Source organism: Colias croceus, chromosome 22 (genome assembly GCF_905220415.1).
Source record: "Colias croceus chromosome 22, ilColCroc2.1".
NCBI classification, from domain to species: domain Eukaryota; kingdom Metazoa; phylum Arthropoda; class Insecta; order Lepidoptera; family Pieridae; genus Colias; species Colias croceus.
This window is the reverse complement of record NC_059558.1, coordinates 1,258,050-1,279,697: the sequence shown is the minus strand read 5'-3', so window position 1 is coordinate 1,279,697 and position 21,648 is coordinate 1,258,050. Positions and strand designations below refer to the sequence as shown.

General features: G+C 32.3%; 1 protein-coding gene across 10 annotated transcripts in view; it reads right to left on the bottom strand.

The window, feature by feature from the left end:
* Positions 1-21,648, bottom strand: part of LOC123701748 (microtubule-actin cross-linking factor 1) — a 266,616-nt gene that overhangs the window by 124,994 nt on the left and 119,974 nt on the right. For 6 of the 10 annotated variants that reach the window (XM_045649283.1, XM_045649291.1, XM_045649282.1 and 3 more), the window contains 2 exons: positions 646-839; positions 155-240 (listed from right to left, as the gene is read on the bottom strand). In XM_045649283.1, the coding sequence (XP_045505239.1) occupies positions 155-240; positions 646-839 (280 nt within the window). Of the gene's footprint in view, positions 1-154; positions 241-645; positions 840-14,385; positions 15,061-19,384; positions 19,477-21,648 lie in introns of those variants that run through there. The other 4 variants (XM_045649284.1, XM_045649285.1, XM_045649280.1 and 1 more) reach the window with 3 other exon arrangements.

Below are 21,648 nucleotides of genomic sequence, written 5' to 3'. Positions count from 1 at the left end.
TCAATACGTTATTTAGATGGACTTGAAGATCAGGTACTTGAAGATATACCTAAATATCGAAGAAAATGCAAAATAACAAATCGTAGAAATGGAAACATAATCTATACAAAATACAGCACATTTATATGATACAGTTTTATTGTTAAATACATACCTTCGGGGTCTAACAACCTGGTGACTCCATACTCCTTCTCGACGACGTGGAAGGCTGTCTCCAAGCGCTCTCGAACCTGCCTTGATCTGTAAAATTAAATGACATTTTCATCACAGTAATAAAGATTAGGGAAGTTATAGATAAAATGATTACAATTATCAACCTTGGGCAATTATTTTAAAATACGCATATTAGTATAAAATACATTCTGAATTGATAAGCTTATCAATGAATGAAGAGTCTGTTGAATCTGCCTTCAAATGTAATTGAACAAAAAAAGAGAGCAAGTAACCAATCATCCTTTAAAAAAAGGGGAGAAATTTTAGGTCTGGTAAACATTTTCCTACCTAAAACTGCAATTGGTTAATTTGCAACAATTTTCCTAAACAGTTGCATGGTCTACGTATACTGCAATACCCAGCTATTCATCTTAGTCATCTTTCCATCGTAATAGATTCAAAGTCTACCTTTTCCTGGTACTTAATCCTTACCTGATATTACGCCAGTCTATCAGATCAGGGCGGTTCCTGTGTATCAGCGCGTTGAAAGCCAGGCCATCTCGCCATGACGAGGTGAAGTCGGACACCCGCACGCCCGGGTACTTGGCTGTGGAGCGCCGAGCCCAGCTTAGCAGCGCCTCGCGGGCCGTCACGTTTGGCTCTTGCCCGACCACTATGTCGGATATCTGGAAAGAAGACAGATATTAATTAATAAAATGTAAATTTTTCTCGATGAGAGCGATTACAATGTGCTGTTGAATTAAGGTCTTTGGTAGAAGATATACCCAATTTTTCTAAGTGCCTTGTAGGGAATTTCTATTCTACTTATCATGAAAGCAAAAAAATAGGTCTTTGAACTCAGCTGTTTGCATTCAGGAGTCAGTAATGACCAATCCGACCTAAATAGTCTTGTATCAGAGGTTCTTAATACGTTGCTTTATTTTAATTTAAACTAAACACATATTTAATTTAATATACCTATGTAAGTACAAAAGCAAAACTTGAAAAAGGAAATTCCGTTCCAAATTTTTTCAAACAGTTAAAACTTAACTTTTCAGTTTTATTTATTCATACAAGTTTAATCTACATCCAGACATATTAAATATTAATTAACCAGCTCGTCTAAGCGTCCTGTGCGCCTGGCGAGTAGCCAGACGCAGGAATAGCTTCAAGTATGAGGAAGTCTCCTTCATTAGCTCGAATACTATGCAACCTGATTATCTTCATGTTCCAGACTTGTTTGCTAGTCTGGTTATGTGTTAATGAGTAACGACATAGCGATGTGTATGAAATCGTAGGCCAATAGTTGGCCAATAGATTTGGATTGTATATGACGGATGTAATTGTTATAAGATTAAAAGTTATTTTGATGGAAAACTGAAGTCTTTCATATCTATACTATCAGAATGCTAAAGATGATGGATTGTGAATTGATTAATCTAAAAATGTATGCCTGATACCCTTTATATCAACCGTTCCGTTATTTCTACCACGAAAAATTTGCGTATATACCAGCAGCAAATAGGTTTTTAAAACTTCTTTATCATCATACAACTAGACAACTTTTTCATGCTTTAAAATACTTGCTACTTTTAAGTCAATAAGTCCATAGTTATACATATTATAAAATGTGTTATAAAAAATAATCGTTTCCGACAAGTCCCATCTAAGCGAAATAGACTACAATAATAAAGGAACAATTAATAAACATAATGATAGTAATTTAGACTATTATTGAGACATCAATCACAACTCTACCATTAGTATAATCTTTAACATCTGAACTCGTATTTCATTTACAATTATTATAAACAATCTTTTAACAATGCATAAACTTGTAGTAGTTACGATAAAGTTGGAATCTTTTATTTATACTCTCTATGAAGTAATTATGTAGCTTGTATGTTTATGGCTGAACCGATTTCAAGTTGATATCGATACCTCAGTTCCAAAGTGTAACAAATTCGAAATTTAGTGAATTGGAGATAAGTGTGAGAAATTGTTCCCAAAACGATTACGCACTATTTCCAAAGAGTAACAAGTCGATAACTGAATGCAGTTCAATTGTTACACCCAATATTTTTTCGTAACGTGAGATTATTTTATTTTCATACAGTAACAACTCTATTTGTTTCATTTTGGAACTGAAAATAGTTACACTTTATAGTAACAAATCGAAATGTTACTTTTCGTAACTGGCAACATTGCGATTTCTGGTTGACGTTTTCCTTTTGACACATGCATGATGTTGTCTGTCATTCCGCTGACAAAATTAAAACCCACTCGTTTTCGTGCTCTTTTTAGAGTATAAGTATTCTTTGTTTTCGTGTTTGTTTAAATAAGAAAAATAGCTAAACATGCATAAAAAGTGTTACGAAAGTAGATCTATGCGTATTTTAAAACTGGTTAACAAAAATAACGAGGAGAATAACATTAATTCTTATCATGAAAACAAAGTAAGTAAAGAGTCTTATCAAAGTTATGCTATGTTTTCTATCAAATTGGGTTTGTAAATATTGTTAAATTATACTCAACTATTTTCTTACAGGAAGACGGCGACGACGAATTGTGCAACAGTGATTCTATTCTATCAGAGAGTAACCGCATAGTACTTACTTTTGAGGTAGAGTTTTTATATTCTTAAATTATTATATAACATAAAATATACGTGAATTCTAAATATTATTATCTTATTTTCAGAATACTGTCTTGGAAGAAGGAACTAGTTCACAAATAGTGCATCATAATAATCTGTTAAACAATGTTATATTAGCAGAAGAGTCAGAAGTTGACGAAGACTTTTCAGATGGTTCAAATGACTTATACGTTCCTGAATCCTCTGATATTTCAACAGACGAAATTCCTGACATTCCTCCTCAATCTGTTGTCAGTATTACAACATTAAGTTCAAGACAAGATGATACAACCATTCATGCTCCAGTGAAATCTAAAAAACGGCTGCGTCAGCCTATGAATTGGCATAAAAATATTAGAAAAATAAAGCGTAATTCTGGCCAATGTTATACAACCAGCTCTGGTAAAGAAATTTCTGGTAAGAAAGTAAAAAGTAGCTGTACTGAAACATGTAGGCTTAAATGCTCATCAAAAATAAGCGACAGTGAGAGGCAACAAATTCATTTGAGTTACTGGGCTCTATCAGATGTTGAAAAACAACGTGAGTTTTTAGTTAGACATATTGAACCTATCAAGCCTAAATATACAATGATAAAACCTGGAAGTAAGAGAACATACAATAATGGATATTACTTTAACATACAAAAAAATAGAGTGCAAGTTTGCAAGACATTTTTCAAAAATACATTAGACATAAATAATAGAGTCATACATACAGCTACAAAGAAAATATCAAATACTGGGTTTCTAGAGAAAGATAAAAGAGGTGGTCATAAAAATTCTGGTAGACCAAGAATTGAAGAAGAAAGAAAAAATTTTGCTAGAAGGCATATAGAACAATTTCCCCTCATAGATTCACACTACTGTCGAGCACGAACTCAAAGAAAATATTTAAACGGGGATTTGAATTTGTCAGAAATGTACAGATTGTATCTTAAAAAGTGCATAGAAGAAAATATTCAACCTATTAAAAAACATCTGTATGAAACCATTTTTAACACTGAGTACAATATCTCATTTTTTCAACCGAAGAAAGATATCTGTGGGTTTTGTGATAATTTTAAAAATCTATCCGTTGAAGAAAAGCAACAGAAAGAAGAGAGTTATAATTATCACATCAATGAGAAGAATCAAAGTCGCATAGAAAAAGAAAATGATTTAAAATCATGTGCCAGCACTACTGTAGTTTCGTGTTTTGACTTGCAAGCTGTTCAAACTGTTCCCAGTGGAGATAGAAGCGATTTTTTCTACAAACGAAGACTGTCTTGTTATAACTTTACAATTTACGAGATAAACAACAAGCAAGGATACTGCTTTCTTTGGCATGAAGGACTGGCCAATAGAGGTGTGAATGAGATAGGCAGTTGTTTAATGAAGTACCTAAGGGATCATGTTACTGCCAAGGATGTCATATTCTACTCCGACAATTGCCCAGGGCAAAATAAGAATAAGTTTATGTGGGCACTTTATTCTTATGTTGTCAAGAACACACAAATTGAGTCAATAACCCACAAGTTTTTTGTGGTAGGACATACACAAAATGAGGGGGATGCTATGCATGCCCTGATAGAACGCGAGAAAAAAAGATGCAATGGGCTATTAAACACTCAAATAATTTTTCAAATCGGACCCGTAGTTCCTAGGTTTGTCGCCTTCAACTAAACAAACAAACTCTTCAGCTTTATAATATCAGTATAGATAATGGTAATCATTTCACACAACTATAACCTAACTTAGTTACCACTTAAGATACTAAGTTACATCAATACAATGCTATGTCGTATCTAAGTTAGGCTGAACGTCATGACATCACTGCTGAGTCACACCACCACCACATATATACATTCAATATCTTATTGTTTTGAATATTTCGAAACGCGATGAATTAATGTTTGTGTTTACTTAAAAATATTGTTAAGATTAGTTGATGCTAAAAAGGGCAGATTTTAAAGAAATAAAAAATTAGGAACTTTTATAAGGCTTTGTATCAGAAGATACCTTAACTTTTCTATAAAATTACATTATTTTTACGGCAAATATACGCACACAGGATATATAATAAACGACATAGTAAATATTAAAATATTTTACATAGGTATCTATGTATTATGAGCAAAATTTTCAAAGGTTCCATCGTAGTAAATATGTAATGCAAATTTCATACAAAATTTAAATTAGATAGCATATAATATCTGGGTTATGGCTTGCTTGGATATGGCTTGCAATGCTTTCAAACTTGATTATTTGGTTATTCAAGATTTGATTTTAAACTGTCTAATACAATTTTACCCAACAAATACAAAACCACTCTGTATAAATGTTTCTAGTCCCTATGTTTGCTTAGATCTTGAAAACTATGTATGAATTCGCTGAGATATTATACAACCTGTTATGTTTTTCCTAACTTGTTAAGTTTTAGACAAAGCTGACAAAGCCGCGGGAGGAACGGTACTAAACTATATATGATACATACTTCCATCCTCATTTCAACCAGTATCTACATGTACTTCAAAAGTTCCTTCACACACTGGTCTATTTATTTCATATCCATACCTTCTCAGTTCAATTTAAATCATGCTGAATCACAGAACAATAAACTCAGAAGGGAGCGGTTCATTAGATCGTGTTTCCATCTCACGACTCAACATTACGTGGACTTGGTGCTGTCTGGGAATACTATACTGCTAACGTCAAAACTGTACAATACTTTCATCACGAATAGAGAGAGAACTGCATCCAAAGTTTTGTAATAAGATTTAGATACGATTCTAAAATAAGTATATCTTTACTTAATATTATAAAGCTCAAAGGTTTGTTTGTTCAAGCGGAGCAATGCGGATAAAACCCCGGGGCACAACTAGTTATGTAGAATATTCAGCGCTATACTTTGCAATTTCTATAACTATAAATACAGACAACACGACAAAACAAAATTGCACAGAAAAATCATCAGAATATTCTCATTCAACATAAGTTTTTTACAACCCGGCTACTTATGCAAGCTTTAAAAATATTTAAAAAGCTTTAAAACGAAACCTCGTCAAAAATATAACCTACATAAAAATTAACGATTATAAACACATTAAAAATCCACAAAATCGATCAACAACTATAGCCCTCAAATCCGAGGGTCAACAGTCAACACCCAACATCCGAATCGGATGAGATCATAAATGATATCACAATTCGATCATCTTAAATATTTGATCACTTTTAAACGATTAATGATATAAAAAGTTTCGTATCTTAAATTTCGTATTAAATTGTTTGGACCGTCTGGAAACAGTCATGCTTTTTGTGTACTGTCTCAGTAATTTATTTTATTTTTACTTTTTATGTGCGTAAAAAATGTTTCAGTAAAGGAACTTTGAAGATACAGTTCTAACTTAAACACTAGCTTACCGTCCGCGGCTTCACCCGCTTTGATTTAAACCTAATAAATCGTATACTAAAACCTTCCTCTTGAATCACTATCTATTAAAAAACCGCATCAAAATCTGTTGCGTAGTTTGAAAGATGCATATGGCATACAATAAAGGACAGAGAAAGTGACTGTGTTTTATACTATGTAGTGATTACATAAATAATCCAAAATTTAATACTATGAGCTATGAACAAGCTATGAACATTTTGAATAATTTTGAGTGTCATGTCAAATATATCAATGCAAAAACATTCCAAACAAAATTAGTGGCATGTTTAATACCAACATTACGAGGAAATATTTTTTCTACTACCATACTTCCTAATTCTTCAAATTTTACCCTAATACTGTATGTATTAATAAGTAATAGTGTGTCAATTGTACCTACATAATATCTATTATGTAGGAAATGAGAATATTATCTCCTTACCAAAAGCTACACTTCTAAATTCTCACAAGTTAAGATTTGCTATAAAAAGGACAGATTGCAAGTGTAGTTGACTTCTGAGAAACATGCCGTCATGCCATAAATGGAGTTTCATGTAACGGTGACTAACACGAATGTGGTAGCGTTATAGTTTATACCGAAAAGCGCTCGATTTATAACATAATCACTACATAGTATAAAACAAAGTCGTTTTTTGTATCCCTATATCTCTATGTATTCTTAAATCTTTAAAACTACGCAACGGATTTTGATGCGTTTTTTTAATAGATAGAGTGATTCAGGAGGAAGGTTTAAGTATATAATTTATTAGATTATAGACAAAGCGGTCGAAGCCGCGGGCGGAAAGCTAGTTAACAATATTTAAGTGAATAAACATAAAGGAAAGAAAATCCAAACGTTAATTTTTATATTAATATATTGCTTGTTTTTAATTCTTAGTGTAACCCTAAATAAGAGTTTACTACAATAAATACTCTATTTTAAATCTTGTTTATTTATTTTCTGCTTTCATATAAGAAACATGTAGGTAAGTTTGCATTACTAACTAAAGCGTACGTAACTTTTGCTTTCCCCTTTCGTCATCTAATACACAACATGTCCCGCGAAAGGGACAGTCAAACAGACATACATAACACATGTAACAGGAGCCATAATCGACAGCCGTACTTCCGCACGTCACGCGCGAGTAACGAGGAAAGCCGGGGGATAGATATAGTCATAGAAAGCAACACCTAACACCTGACAGGTGATCTCAGATACTTTACGTCATCTTACGTCTCAATCAGTGGACGATAAGGTTAAAGAACTGACGAATTGACGTGGTTTTAATTAAACTATCGACCGCGACGTCTTGAATCGATGTTATAATCATAAATGTGCTTATGAAAAAATGTGATGACGAATCATAGACTTTATTTGATGTTACATAGTATTGTATCGGATATGAAGCAAAATAGAAATAAAATATAAAACAGGTGATTAAAGGAGATGATGATAAATCAAATTATTCACAATGGTTATACCAAAACTGAAGCGAATCTATACAGACGGCTTATTCCCAAATCCATTAAACTAACAAAACAGAACACGCACGAAACTTCTCAAATAAACGATTACAGAGCACACAAATACTCGTGAATTCTTCTGGCGCAATTGGGTAATTATATCAATCCATTATGTACAGAAATATAACTTATCCTTCTGACTTTTTGCATCGAAGGTAAAAAACCAATACATCAAACGCTCAAAACAAACACTGATGATGAAGTAATTTTATTAGCATATTTATTAAATATGCAAAACCACGAAATATAAACGCAAGTATTCGCTAATCCCAATACTATATTTACTATGTCCACATTTTATTAAGATACTAGTGGTCCGCCCCGGCTTCGCCCGTGGTACATATTTCGCAATAAAAGGTAGCCTATGTCCTTTCTCGGGTATCAAAATATCTCCATACCAAATTTCATGCAAATTGGTTCAGTAGTTTAGTCGTGATTGAGTAACAGACAGACAGACAGACAGAGTTACTTTCGCATTTATAATATTAGTATGGATTTGCAGACAGGCCACAATACAAATAACTTGGCTTATCAGGTAGCGAGTGTCAAATGACTCGCAGTGTGTTCTTAGAAAATCAATTTAACATGCAAAAATAAATAACACTTTAACTTTTTATAGTCGTTTACAGTTTTAAAATATAAAAACATACCTAATATGAGATAGAAATAGTATCGTAAAAATAAAACTTATATTATTCATAACAATTACCCTGAAAAACTTCTAAATATTACTTGAAATAAGTGTTCATTTCGACCTTGAGATAAATAATAATTAACAAGAACCTAGGAATAACACACACCATATTATTAGCTACACATACTAATATAATAAAGCTTAGAGTTTGTTTGAACGCGCTAATCTCAGGAACTACTGGTCCGATTTGAAAAATTATTTCGGTGTTAGATAGCCTATATATATATCGAGAAAGGTTATATATCATCAATAAGCCAAGTTTAATTTTTAATTATTTTCATTTCCACTGTTCATATTTTGTCCGGTCTTTATTAGTAAACAGTTCTTTAAAACTATATCCAAATAACTGTGCATCGAAATCATCTCGCTACCCATATTGTGGTGTACGCATGACTGGATGCGCCGGCGCACCTGCGCTTCCTGCGCCGTTCATAGACACTGCCCATATGTAGCACTTCCGAAGTTTGATTCATGTGACAATTATGATCGTTTGGAGACAGGTCTATTTTAATAATTATTATCATATTATATTGTAGTATAGAGCGTTTAAAATATTTTGTTATTTACCTTTTAATCCATACTTACTAATATTATAAATGCGAAAGTAACTCTGTCTGTCTGTCTGTTACTCAATCACGCCTAAACTACTTTATAACCAATTTTCATGAAATTTGGTATGGAGATATTTTGATACCCGAGAAAGGACTTTACGGCTTTAAGGCTACTTTTTATCCCGGGAAAATGACGCAATCCCGGAAATCTCACGGGAACGGGAACTATGCGGGGTTTTATTTGACTGCGCGGGCAAAGCCGCAGGCGGAAACCCAATAGGCTATATTGTCACAAGGAACAAAGTACAGATCATTTTACAATATTTTAATCTGATAAATAAATAAATCTCAGTCCCAATAGATAGTTCAATCATTGTCCCATAAATAATCCTACAAAATACATACAGAACTACGACCATAACAACGCAAAATCAAATCAAGACAAAAAAGGAAACAGACACTAACCAGATTTATAACCTACATATTAATAATCAGCCCACGATATTTTATCGAATCCTTAAAACTGGTTATGCAAAATCAAAAGAACACAGTTAACACCATCGAGGCAATACCTTAATTTAACGCTAACGGTTAAACCGATAAAATATGGCGAATTCAAAAAACAACGGTACAAACAATACAGAATGGAAGAAATACAAATTCATCGCTAACAGTGCGAAGATCCGTGCTTTGTGATTTATTAACTGATAGCGAAAGGTAAATAAAGTTCTGAACAATTGAAGACCTCATTCTAGATTTTAGAAGCTAATGATACATATGACGTCATAATACATTAAGAATTAATGACAGGATTTGTTACTGTAAGTAATCCTTCACCAAAAAACATTTATTTAAATGAATTTGCAGATAAACAAAAATATATTTAACTAACTTTCAAACTATTAAAAAAAAATGTACCTATGACCTACCTATGTCTTTTCTCATTCGAATTTCAATATATTATATGCTATCTTCATACTTATTCAAAAACTGGCACTGCGCTCGCTCGTAATATTATTTCCATAGATACAAAAGAGTGTTGGCCCTAATAGTGTGTGTAGTGCCCTGTGAGACTACATATTTTATCTCTTGAGTAGTGAATAAATATTTATTACCAAAGAGGTTTTAGCTCATAAATAAATGGCCTCTTCTTTAGAGTTTATTTTGCCCGCGTATTTTTATATTTAGAAATTAGACTTCAAGTCAGTCTTTTTGCAACGTTTAAACATGTCCAAAAACTTTAAGCGTATTTATTTAAACATTATCTCATTCCGTATAAATATTGTGTTAAAATAAAAACCCAACGATTACTTTGTGTACCGGACCGACTTGTTCACACAGAACGTAAAAAATTAATGGTATGTTATTGTTTAACCGCAAGCCATTTGTTCCAGCCGTGTCTGAGAACTTTTGTGCGAAATCCGGTGAGCATTTAGTTTAATACACGTTAGATAAGGACTAATTAGGTGCATAATTATCTATATTAATGCGCAGTCGTCTTCTCATAGATATTTTCTTCAACCCATCGCGATAATAGCTAAAATGTTTTTATTTAATATTGTCTTATGAAGCATATAGTTTAGCGTAGGAAGAGGACAAACTAGCCATTGTGAAATCAACAAAAGCAACCTACATCAATATCAAAGCCAGTCAGATTTACACAGTAAATCGACACTTCTTTCCTTCCAAACAATCCTAAAAGGGTATAGGTATAGGTGGCTATCACCAATAACAGCTTATCAACAATAAAAACTATAAAAATAACTATAACAACTTCATGTAACTTATGCATCAAGTGCGAAATCTAAATATAGATTCATTCCCAGCAGTCATGCATTTTTCCACCAGCAATTATTATCTTCGAATGCATCAGACCGTAAATAAGGAACGCGGAAAGTGTAGCAATTTGAATATCTATTGAATATGAATCTGACTGTGAATAAGACATAAATCATCTCGTATGTGAAGCGTTTTATTGTGCATTGAACAAATTATCATTAATAATGTAGATAAATTAAGTGATGGTTTTACGTGGACAAGTATAAACCTCGACTAGATTATTAACCTTAATTTCTGTCTAATGACATATTTCTTTGTCTATACTCAGTATGAATTCAATGTGTTCATTAGAAATAACTAGAAAGTTACCAACTTGGATATACGTAAAACATTTACGAATCAAAAAACGAAAGCAAAAGTATCCCGTTCACTATGTGACATTACAAATTACTTGATACCATTTATTAAAACAACGTCAGTTTCTTCAGTCAAAATTCCAGAAAGTTCTTTAAGAAAAATGCAAACTTGACCATAATCGTCAATCATATTTTCTCTCGCTACTCGATAGCATTTATTAAGTGCAATTGGCCATGAGATATGCGGCTGGTGTGATCATGTGTAATTTATGCACGATTCTAATGGCTTAAACGTCATTATGAACGCTTGATATGCATGTGTATCGACATGTGTTTGATCTTAATAAGGGGAAACTATTTCATACATTTTTATAACCCTCTTTTGATCTGCTCTAGTGGAATCGTGAGAACTACCAAAAATTTGTAATTATGGAAAAATTTAGCTTTGTACTGGTGAAGGAATTTACAAAATCGTTAAGTTCTTTCTTAGTTAAAAGAAAGAAAAATAAATTAAAAAGATCAACTCTTTCTTCTATAATATAAGTGGCATTAAACATATTTTTAACTTATTATCATTATGTATCGAAATTTATTGAAACTGAGTTACATATCCAAAGATCTTAACGGACAAAAGACCAAACATAGGTCAAACCAAGAACCTCTGCATTTTATAACCTTATTCAAACATGTGCAATTCAGAGATGAACTTTTAACTCCTCTAGAATGCGGTATCATCTATAACTGTCGTTGATGTCTGACTGTTACAGTCATTGCTATTTTAGCGCAACCAATTGTTTATTTATACCTTATCGTTCCTATGGAACTCTAGCGAATCTGTTTGTTGCTATAAACAAATCATGATGGTCACAAGTTACCGGAACAAAATTTTATGGTCTTTAAAATACCGCTACGGAATAATATGATGTTTCATATCAATCTTAACTAAACCACGAAGATTTTCTACGTATTAAAAACCTTCCAAATATTATCGTAAATCATTTCCATCAATTGAAAAATCCTTCTAATGACAACCCTGAATTTGAAGATAATATTATAATTCGACACATGATACATTAATTATAATAAAAAGTAATGTCATAATGCATAGTAAAGCCCTTACGTCATCCTGAAGACCAGAGACGTGGCTGCACAATTTGCATTGAATTATTACTTTGGCCATAATTCAATATTGGGTTTTATCATCATTGTTTACACAACAAATTAACATCTAGATTGTAAATGAGAAAGTTAACGGCCAAGATGTTAGATTAGCAACGCAATTCAAATTGATTGGTTCTTTATTTTTGGATTCGTATTTAGAAACTGTTAAAACAGTTGGAAAGTAATTTATTGTTGTATAATTTAGGAATTTCAGAGCACTTCTGAATGACTACTTCTTTAAATAATTTATAGTCTGAGTTTGAATTCTAGAGATATTTTTATTTTGTAGAAAACTAAATTGACAACTTGTAAATGATCCGTTACAGGAATTTTACGATAATTTTTAATGAAAATCGCATAGTTATAAGTTAGTTTGTAATTTATAGTATGTAGAATAGAGCGTCTTTGTTCATAAATGCATTGAGAGACAAAAATAACTCACTGAAAGAAAACGCAAAAACGCTCACTCACATTTGTGGTGCTACTTTTTTTGTTCTTATATGTTTACTCATCTCTTATTAATTTTGGAAAACATTCTATCTATCATATTCTTTTCATCACCTCAATCAAAAAACACCATCAAATTTTGTCTAATCATTCCATCCGTAAACGCGTCTCATACCTCACCTATCGCATTACCGTCACTTTAATAGCATCAATAAATCACCATTACCGTTCAATCATTCTGAACAATAGATGCAAAGATCAAATGGGTTCATTAATTCTTGAAGCGTGGCAATCTGTACGATCTTTATGTCAGGTGACAGGTGCCTTGTAACTTGGAGTATGTCTTGTGACTTAGAGTATGTGTTCATCTTATTAACCTGAATGTGTGTTACTTGTTAGTTTGTGTGTATGTGTGCGATTGTTTCAAGTGTTTTTTGCCTTATGTTGCTACGTCTTTGGGATTCGCTAAGGATTTACTGATTATCGTGTTTGGTTTATATTTTTTTGCGTAACTTATATCGATGTTTTTACTTAGGACCATTATTAATTTATAAAGAAGTAAAAGGTTTGAAGATTAATTTGCAAGCCATATTCAACTGAGCATGAACAAAAAGGGGAAATTTAATATTCCATAATATGATATCATCAGCAACTAACTATCTGAAATGCTTATCTGTACTTTAATCGGTAAAAAAGTGCGTGAATAATGAATAAAGTTCATATCAACGCAACCTGCTCTACTCTAAAAAAGTACCATTACCATTTATATCTACATGATTTAACAATAAAGAAAATAATGCATCATGCCTCCAGCCACTTCAACTTTCTCGAAATATCCGACCATACCAGGCTCAATCGCTTTCATACCACCGTGTAATAAATTGCATCAAGTACCATCTGTTATTTCAAAGGATCATAAGATGTTTGTAAGATTCAGCTTGTTTGGATTATTTTAAGTAACATTCGTATGATTAATTTGGCAATTAACGTCTGGTTTAAGTCCTACTTAACCTCTTGTTTCTTTAGTAAATATAGTTTCTACGTGCGTTGATATATTTCGATTAAAATTGATACATTGTGTGACCAATGTACTGCGTGCTGTCATTCGCATAATAACATTAATTATCCTATCCATTTATACGTTTTAATTGCAATTCGTATTCCAACCATATTAGGTTAACAGAATCGTCAATAGCACGTGATATATAATTATGAATGCGTCTATATAAATCATCCAAAAAAGAATTCGTTCTATGACCATCAGCTAAATTAAAGGCCATCATAATAAATCAAAACATGTTTTAATTAAGAAAAACAAGGAAGAGCGTCAGTTTCCTTACTGCAAAACGTATTCTTTACATAGGAAATGTTCATACGATTTTAATTTCCTTTACATGCATTTTACAGTCTTTGTTTGAAACGTAAAATTTGCAATTAGTTCTGCAGATAATAAAACGCATCCAATTAGTTTAGATCATCAAGTTAAGTTAGATAATAAATACCGATAAATTATTAAGGTTACAACTAAAGACTTATGTCATAATATTAACTTGTCGCAAATAGTTCTCAATCATTGCAGGTAAAACAAAGTTAGCGTGTTTTGTTCGCAATACTATCAATGAATATTCAATCATATAGAAACGTTGTTAAGTTGTTAGTCAAATAAGAAAATACCTTTACTTTTCTACTAGGTGACTCCAAAGCCATGTATCTGTACTGCTCCGACGATCTGCGCACTTCACGACCCCGTACATCTTCCATGGACGACTTCTCTTCCCCTCTCGACAGCGTTGTCACTTTCCTTACGATTCGCGTCGTTATCCTTCTCTGTCCTGTCTCATCTTTCTTCGAGATCTTTGTAGACTCAAGCGAGGAGCCTAGGACCTCGGTCGACATGCGTTTGTTCGTGTGAATCGCCTGCAACTCCGAAATGCCTGCGCCACCAGCAGAGGTGGGCAGGGCGAGCGCGCTCTCCCCATCGTACTCGAAATGAGTCTGGTTACCATCGTGGACGATTCTACCGTTGTAACTCTCCTTGTATCCAGAACGGTAGCTTGTTCGTTCCATTCCAGGGTAATTCCCATCATATACTGTTTCATTTCTAGTCAAACTCTCACGTAAGCTTCTCGGTACAGAAGGTAGGTTCAAACTAGTCGTTATCGGTGAACCGACCGGCGACTGCGGCGGTTTCTTCAAGCTCGATTTCAATGGTTTCTCATCGCCTTCGAGCGTTCCTTGAACAAAGAGGCGCTTACTGCTGCCCTCTTTGACGAATCTGTACATCGACATTCTCGATTCGTTCCTGTCAGGCCTTCACAGGCCACAGCATAATACTGTTGCTTTGACGCACTGCAATGGCATTAACACCTTATTAAGGATTCGACACGCGTTCCGCGACTAGCCACCGTTATGTGACAGAACTAGTAATAGACTTAAAAGACCATTACAATGATAAGTGGGAAATTGTCAAGAAATTGATTTCATTTAACGCGGTTTATTGATAGCTATTGTTTTAAACAAATGGAGGTGTTGTTTATAGAAAAGCTTTATAAATCAATACCTTTCATATAATTTCATTGACATTAACTTTAGAAAGTCGACATATCTATTAATAATTAACACAACCTAGCAAAAAATGCACACAGGGAGGAAATGCTACACCTAGAACACAACAGGTTGAGCGAAAGAAAGTGAACGTAAGCTACAGTTAAAGTATTCAAGCCACGATCGGATTAGGCAAGAGACCATATTAGGTCTGATCGACGAATATGGCCAGGCCCTTCCGGAGCGACTGCGTCAAGGAAACGTATAGACGTTAACGAGTCACCGTGATACGTAATTGGCGCTTGCTTTGTTGACTATATTTAAATGGTTTTACCATTGAGATCAAATATTACATATGAATATGACAGGACAATCTAGTGATGAAATATATATTGATAGATATGTGTTGTGAACTGCTCTTTGTGTTGACTAACAACAGCTTTTAACAAACAGAAGGTAAATACAACGTGTATGTGGGAGTATTTAAATAATTCAAAAAATTTACGCCTTGTAAGGTTCCAAGTTCTTTAGTCCAGAAACTTTCAAAGTCGAAATTTATTTTTTATTCCAGAAATCTCTATAACACCTGTACTTAAGTTATATACCACTTAAAATTTACTTCAGCATATGCATAAATAATTCCCTATAAAAATACTTTAACCCATCCAATGATAATTAACCGTCTGTTGCATTGACGGTTCTGTAGACCTTGACCCATAGTCTTGCGTAAAGGTGTTATGTAAAATTAAGTATGGGCGTTGAATAAAATCGTGGGTGACGTCACAAGTGTTAAGTTAACGAGATGTTCGATTTCATTTGGAATTAATGGATCGATTTCTGGAAGATTATTTCCGAACTGTTTTCTTTTATCAGTATAATTTTAGTTAAGTGCCGAATTAAATTGACTTGTTATTTTCATATTTAGTATGAAATTAATTTTAACATTCTCAGTATTTTAGATGTACAAATCTATCTATTTATCTATCGGTCCTATTTTTACGAGTTTTATTAAAACATCTGTCTTTACCACCCTAATCGAAACAATAATGCTGACGAAGAAAGACCACCAAATTTTAAAGACTTATCATTGTGCTACAAGACTCATATCATTAGGACTTCTTTCTACAAATACAGATAGGTTTTTTTCACATAACCACAAACGTATAGTAAATTGATTAAATTCAATGAAACCTGGCTGTACGACTCCAATCCTGGAAGCCATAGCACCGAAGGATTGGATGATGGTAATCGGTGAGGAAGGATAAACTATAAATTAATTATGTTTGGCAGTGCGAAGCCCATGAACTGCTGTATCGATCGAAGACGCTTGACAAAGGTTGAGCTAATCTTAAGCAGCTTTGGCAGCTGATAACTAAATAGGTGTGTTTTAATCTTGACACTACAAGAAGAAATAAATATAAATAAAACAATCTATTAGGTAGATGAAGAAGGTTAACTCAAGTATTATAGGGATATGTAATAACTCCATAAAAATTAACGTCTACAAAATTTGTGTTTTTATCTATATAAACTAAAGTAAAAAAGCAAATTTTTTAAATAAAATATGGCAGATTGACGTGTACAAAAAAGCTATTCTAACAAACAGCTATACAGAATTAAGAACAACCGCGCAAATTATGGTACACATCTTGCAACTTATTGCAAATATCAGCTACCTATAAGCCGCTGTGAAGTCAAATTCATACCATACATGGACATGTAACCATACAACATACATAGCCAGTATTATGTTATCTGTGGCCTGGCTTTGCGACTGTCATGCTAATTGATGGTGTAAGCTTTGGTTGACCTTATTTTGGTATACATTGTTCGGTAGTAACTAGTGTGTGTTTCTTGATAGAAATAACTTTGACTAGCCGATACCCTAGATGATTCGGTTCGAACTGATAGAAAAATGGATAAAGAATATAACTAGTAAACAAGCCTTTACTCTTATATGACCCAGTTTAAACATTTTTGAAAATCAATTAAAATCGATTGTTCTAGAGATTATTTCCTAAAAACTCAACTAAAACCTTCCTCTTCATACAATTTTGATAGATAAAAAAGTTTATATTGTAATGTTCAACATACAATTTTTTATACTTATCTTTTCAAGTCTCTAAATGCTCAATAAACTGTATTTGAATATTGAACTTGAAAAAATTACGAGTTATTTCACGCCCAAAATATGTGGGCGATAAAATATTTATGATCAATAAAATTAAACCAATACATCATATCTACAATTAAATTGAATATTAACTCGTGGGCTGCATAATGTAATATTTTTTGCGGGGGACATAGCAATGACGCCTACTGACGAACCTTGGATGACCATAAAGGTTGGTATATTAAATACTCCATGGTGGAATTCGTTTTAATTTCTCTCGACCTTGTCACTTCGAATTTTTGAGCCTGTGCACATATGATATTTAAAAAACTGTGTCGGTTTTGCCGCCAACGTATGCAACGTTACTTTTTTAATAAATGTTGTAGCAATAGTCTAGTAGGTAATTTATTTTTTTAAGGTTAATAATTGTTTTTAAACGTATATTTGTTTTTTTTTCTGTTTAGTGGTTATTTTTAAACAATTTGTTCAATAGTGTTTTTATTTATGAAAAATGCATACTAATAAATTGACAACATTATAAATAGAGCAATTCATACATCACGTTTCTTAAAATGTAATAAACATCTACATTTTATGTTTTAACAAGTTATTATTCTAAGTAATTAACTTCAACTTGACCTTGAAGTTGAGTTCATCAATACTTAGCATTTTAAGTGGTATTACATTACAAGTTACGTTTTAAGTTACGCAAAAACCTAAGACATGATAACTTGAAAGTGTCGAATGATATTGTGGTGTCGAATTTCTTATAGGAAGGAAGATTATTTAATAACTTGACTTCACAAGAATGTTATTACGTTCAGGAAGAAAGGAGAGACAAGCTTGTTATTTATTTACAGAAAATCTCCACATATGACGATAAAATTTATACTCTTTGAACTGCAGGTACAATACAGGTTGATAAAAACGTGTTAAGTATTCTTAATTAAATCGGTCTAATTATAAGAATATTTTAAAATTTTTATACAATAATAAATCTAGAGAATTAAGTTAGACGATTGCAAAATGCCTGTTCATGTATCATTTCTAAAAATCGGATTATTCTATCGATATGCATTGTATCCAAAATTGATCAGTCGTTTAGATGGTGTATTTTCCTTCAGTTGTATAAGATTTGTATAAGAAATAATTTTTCAATTTAATGTGGTAAAAAGTGAAGTCCCATGTCCCCAAGTGGGGTAAGGGGCAGATGCATTATACATCTGTTTCACTGATCGAATTTCTTTCAAGTAGGAGATCAGCCTTCTGTGTCCTGCCAGACCGAGACATTTTTTTTTTTCGTCTCCAATTTAATGTGCTAAGTATATCGAAATAAGTCATAAAATTTAGTAATTCAACTTCATATATTCATTAAAACAATAACTTTTACATCATACTCAAATTAAAAATTAATTGTTTTTGTTATGCATTGTTTATTTACGGACTCTAGGTGTTTAAAACTCTAGGTGGTGACTCTAGGTTCTCTAGATACTTCAATATGTTCGATCACATCTCCCAAAACACTGAGCCAATTTTGATAGTACATAATTTGAATCAACACTATACAAATTGCTTTATTTTATTTTAGTAATCACTGAACTTCGACATTAAGATTTTCATTCTATTAAGAAACCGGTTTAATGTAAACAAAAGTTTTTATGACCATAAAACATGAAAATCTCGGAGTGTCTCACAGTTTTTACTATCTGTGCGTCAATTAATTCTTAGATAAATAAAATTAACAGCATATAAACACTCAATGCTTTTAAATAAATTATAACTTTATCAATTCCATTTCAATTTTATAAAATACTCTTTATTTATTTTCATTTTCGGTTTAAATTTTAAATCACATATCCACACATGCTATCAAGCACCATGACTTAATTCACACAACCTACACACAACCTCCTTTGTTTAAAACAAAACTTTATGAAAAAAAAAATACGAAAACCGCGGGAAAATTTAAACCATTCTAGAAGTCTAGAACGCGCATCGAATCACATCACTACACACCACAGATAACCAACGGGAGTCGTAGTTTTATTTTTAATTTTATTTTTCGTATTCGTTGCGCGCGCGCTTCGTTCGGCTTCTGGCAGGTGACTGGTCGCCGGTTGGCTCTGTGCGTTGTGAGTCTGTGGACCGTGAACTACCGGGACATGGTGGACTGTATTTTTGTAAAAACGGTACAAAATAAGTACGGTGATTCGCGACGTGGGATTCTATAGGAATTGTTAAAAATAAGTAATTTATTTCAACTCGGACTTGTCACCTTTTTAAGAGGTGACAGGCTGAAAAGAAAACCTACATGGTGTCATATAAAGAACAGCTGAAGTGATTAAGATTGGAACTTAAACTATTGAAAATTACTTTTAACAGAATACAAATAAAATTTAACACTATATACTGAACTGCTTAACTTGATAATAATGTCTAATCTCAAACAACACAACCGTGAAAAACGCATTTCATTCTGTGCAGTCGTTTTTCGGGTAGCAGCTAACATCCTATTGGAAAATATTATGCAACGTACAAATATTTTACGAGTGTCTGGCTTTTACAGTAAAATATATTTCAATTAAAATCACACTACATTAAAATAAAAAAAATCCTATGCAATTGGCAATGTACATGACATTGTACATTTGCAAAATATCTTCAAATACCTTGAATATAAACACCTAATATTACAATTAAGATTGTTCTAAACATCAAGTTTCACAATGAACCAATAAACAAAACAAACTATGAATTATGTATAATTTATAATTTATTATTAATGTCACGTGGGCTGAGTTTATAGCACGACCGCATTCTTATTTTTTCAATGTCTATTAACTATTTATCAAACCGCCTCTTTGATCTTATATCCTTAGTATTAAGATAATAATATATTTATTCACTAAGGAACACGTACAATTTTATACAGATAGGTTTTTTAATGGTTGTCTGGATGAAATCGTTCTTAAACGACCGTCATGTCCACTTTAAAAATAAAGTTAATTTCGGATATCTAAGACCTATACGATCATCTGATGTTCTGATGAGATTTGTTGGTATAAGTTAAAATTAAATAATAAATACATTTTAAATTTTTAATGGACATTTGATTGATTTGATGAAGACAATAATTTTATGTCCTGTCGAAAATATATCTATTATTGGTCACCGCCACGGAAGGAACTGCCTTGGTACGAATTTTTCACTGAGGTCCTATTCGCTCTTCCAAGCGAGGACTTTCCTTCTACCTACAACTCTTTATCTGACAATATATTTATAAGGTTTTTATTAAAATACTTCGATACTTATCACCTGAATAATCTCATTATAATTTATAAGTACCTACACCTTCAGGCTTAATTATGTAAAAGACAACGATTATGATTTTTATATAACCAGTTTTATTAGCGATGTGCTTCAAACTTCAAATAATAAATAATATTAAATTTTGTTTTAACTTAATTCGTTTTCCCTACGAAAAGAGACATGTATTATAACATTATTATGATACCCGGCATAATTTCATTTATCGAATACAAAAAAAATGCTTATAATTCATACTTATATATATTAAACAAGCATATATTATAACAATTAATAAAATAAATACCATATTTACTACTAGCATATAATATTTATTTCCATTATAATAATTATTTATCAAATACTTCGAATATATTCTGACAAACGTTTTAGCATACTGCTAGCGCCATCTATCGAGCATCGCTTGAAGCTTGCGAAGCTCATATATGAACCATTACTTTTTGGTTATAGCGCCATCTACCGTTTCTCATATACAACGGTAAGCAAGCAAGCAATATCTTCATATATCTGACGACTTACCATCATTGTCTGCCAGTTTGCGTGTACAAATAAATACATAAATAAAATGTTCATTGTATTATTGATAAATAACACTTGTGTATGTATATTACACAAGTGTTAAATTTTATGTCTGGGTTTGTTGTATACACCCATAGATGGCGTTGTTATTGATATAAATTTTAAACTTCGATCAAATATAAAATTACACATTATAGATATTTAAATAATGTACTAAATAAATAAATACACAGATATTAAATACTACAAAACTTGAATATCATTTCATATATGTATTAAATCAATTTTCTGCATGTACCTAGTATGTCCTATATAGTCTGTGGTCCTATACTATTTAATACTGGTACATGATATTTTACGCTACCCTAAACAATAACACTTTCAAAAATTTATCAAAAAACTTTATTATATAAACCTTTAAGTATATTATACTG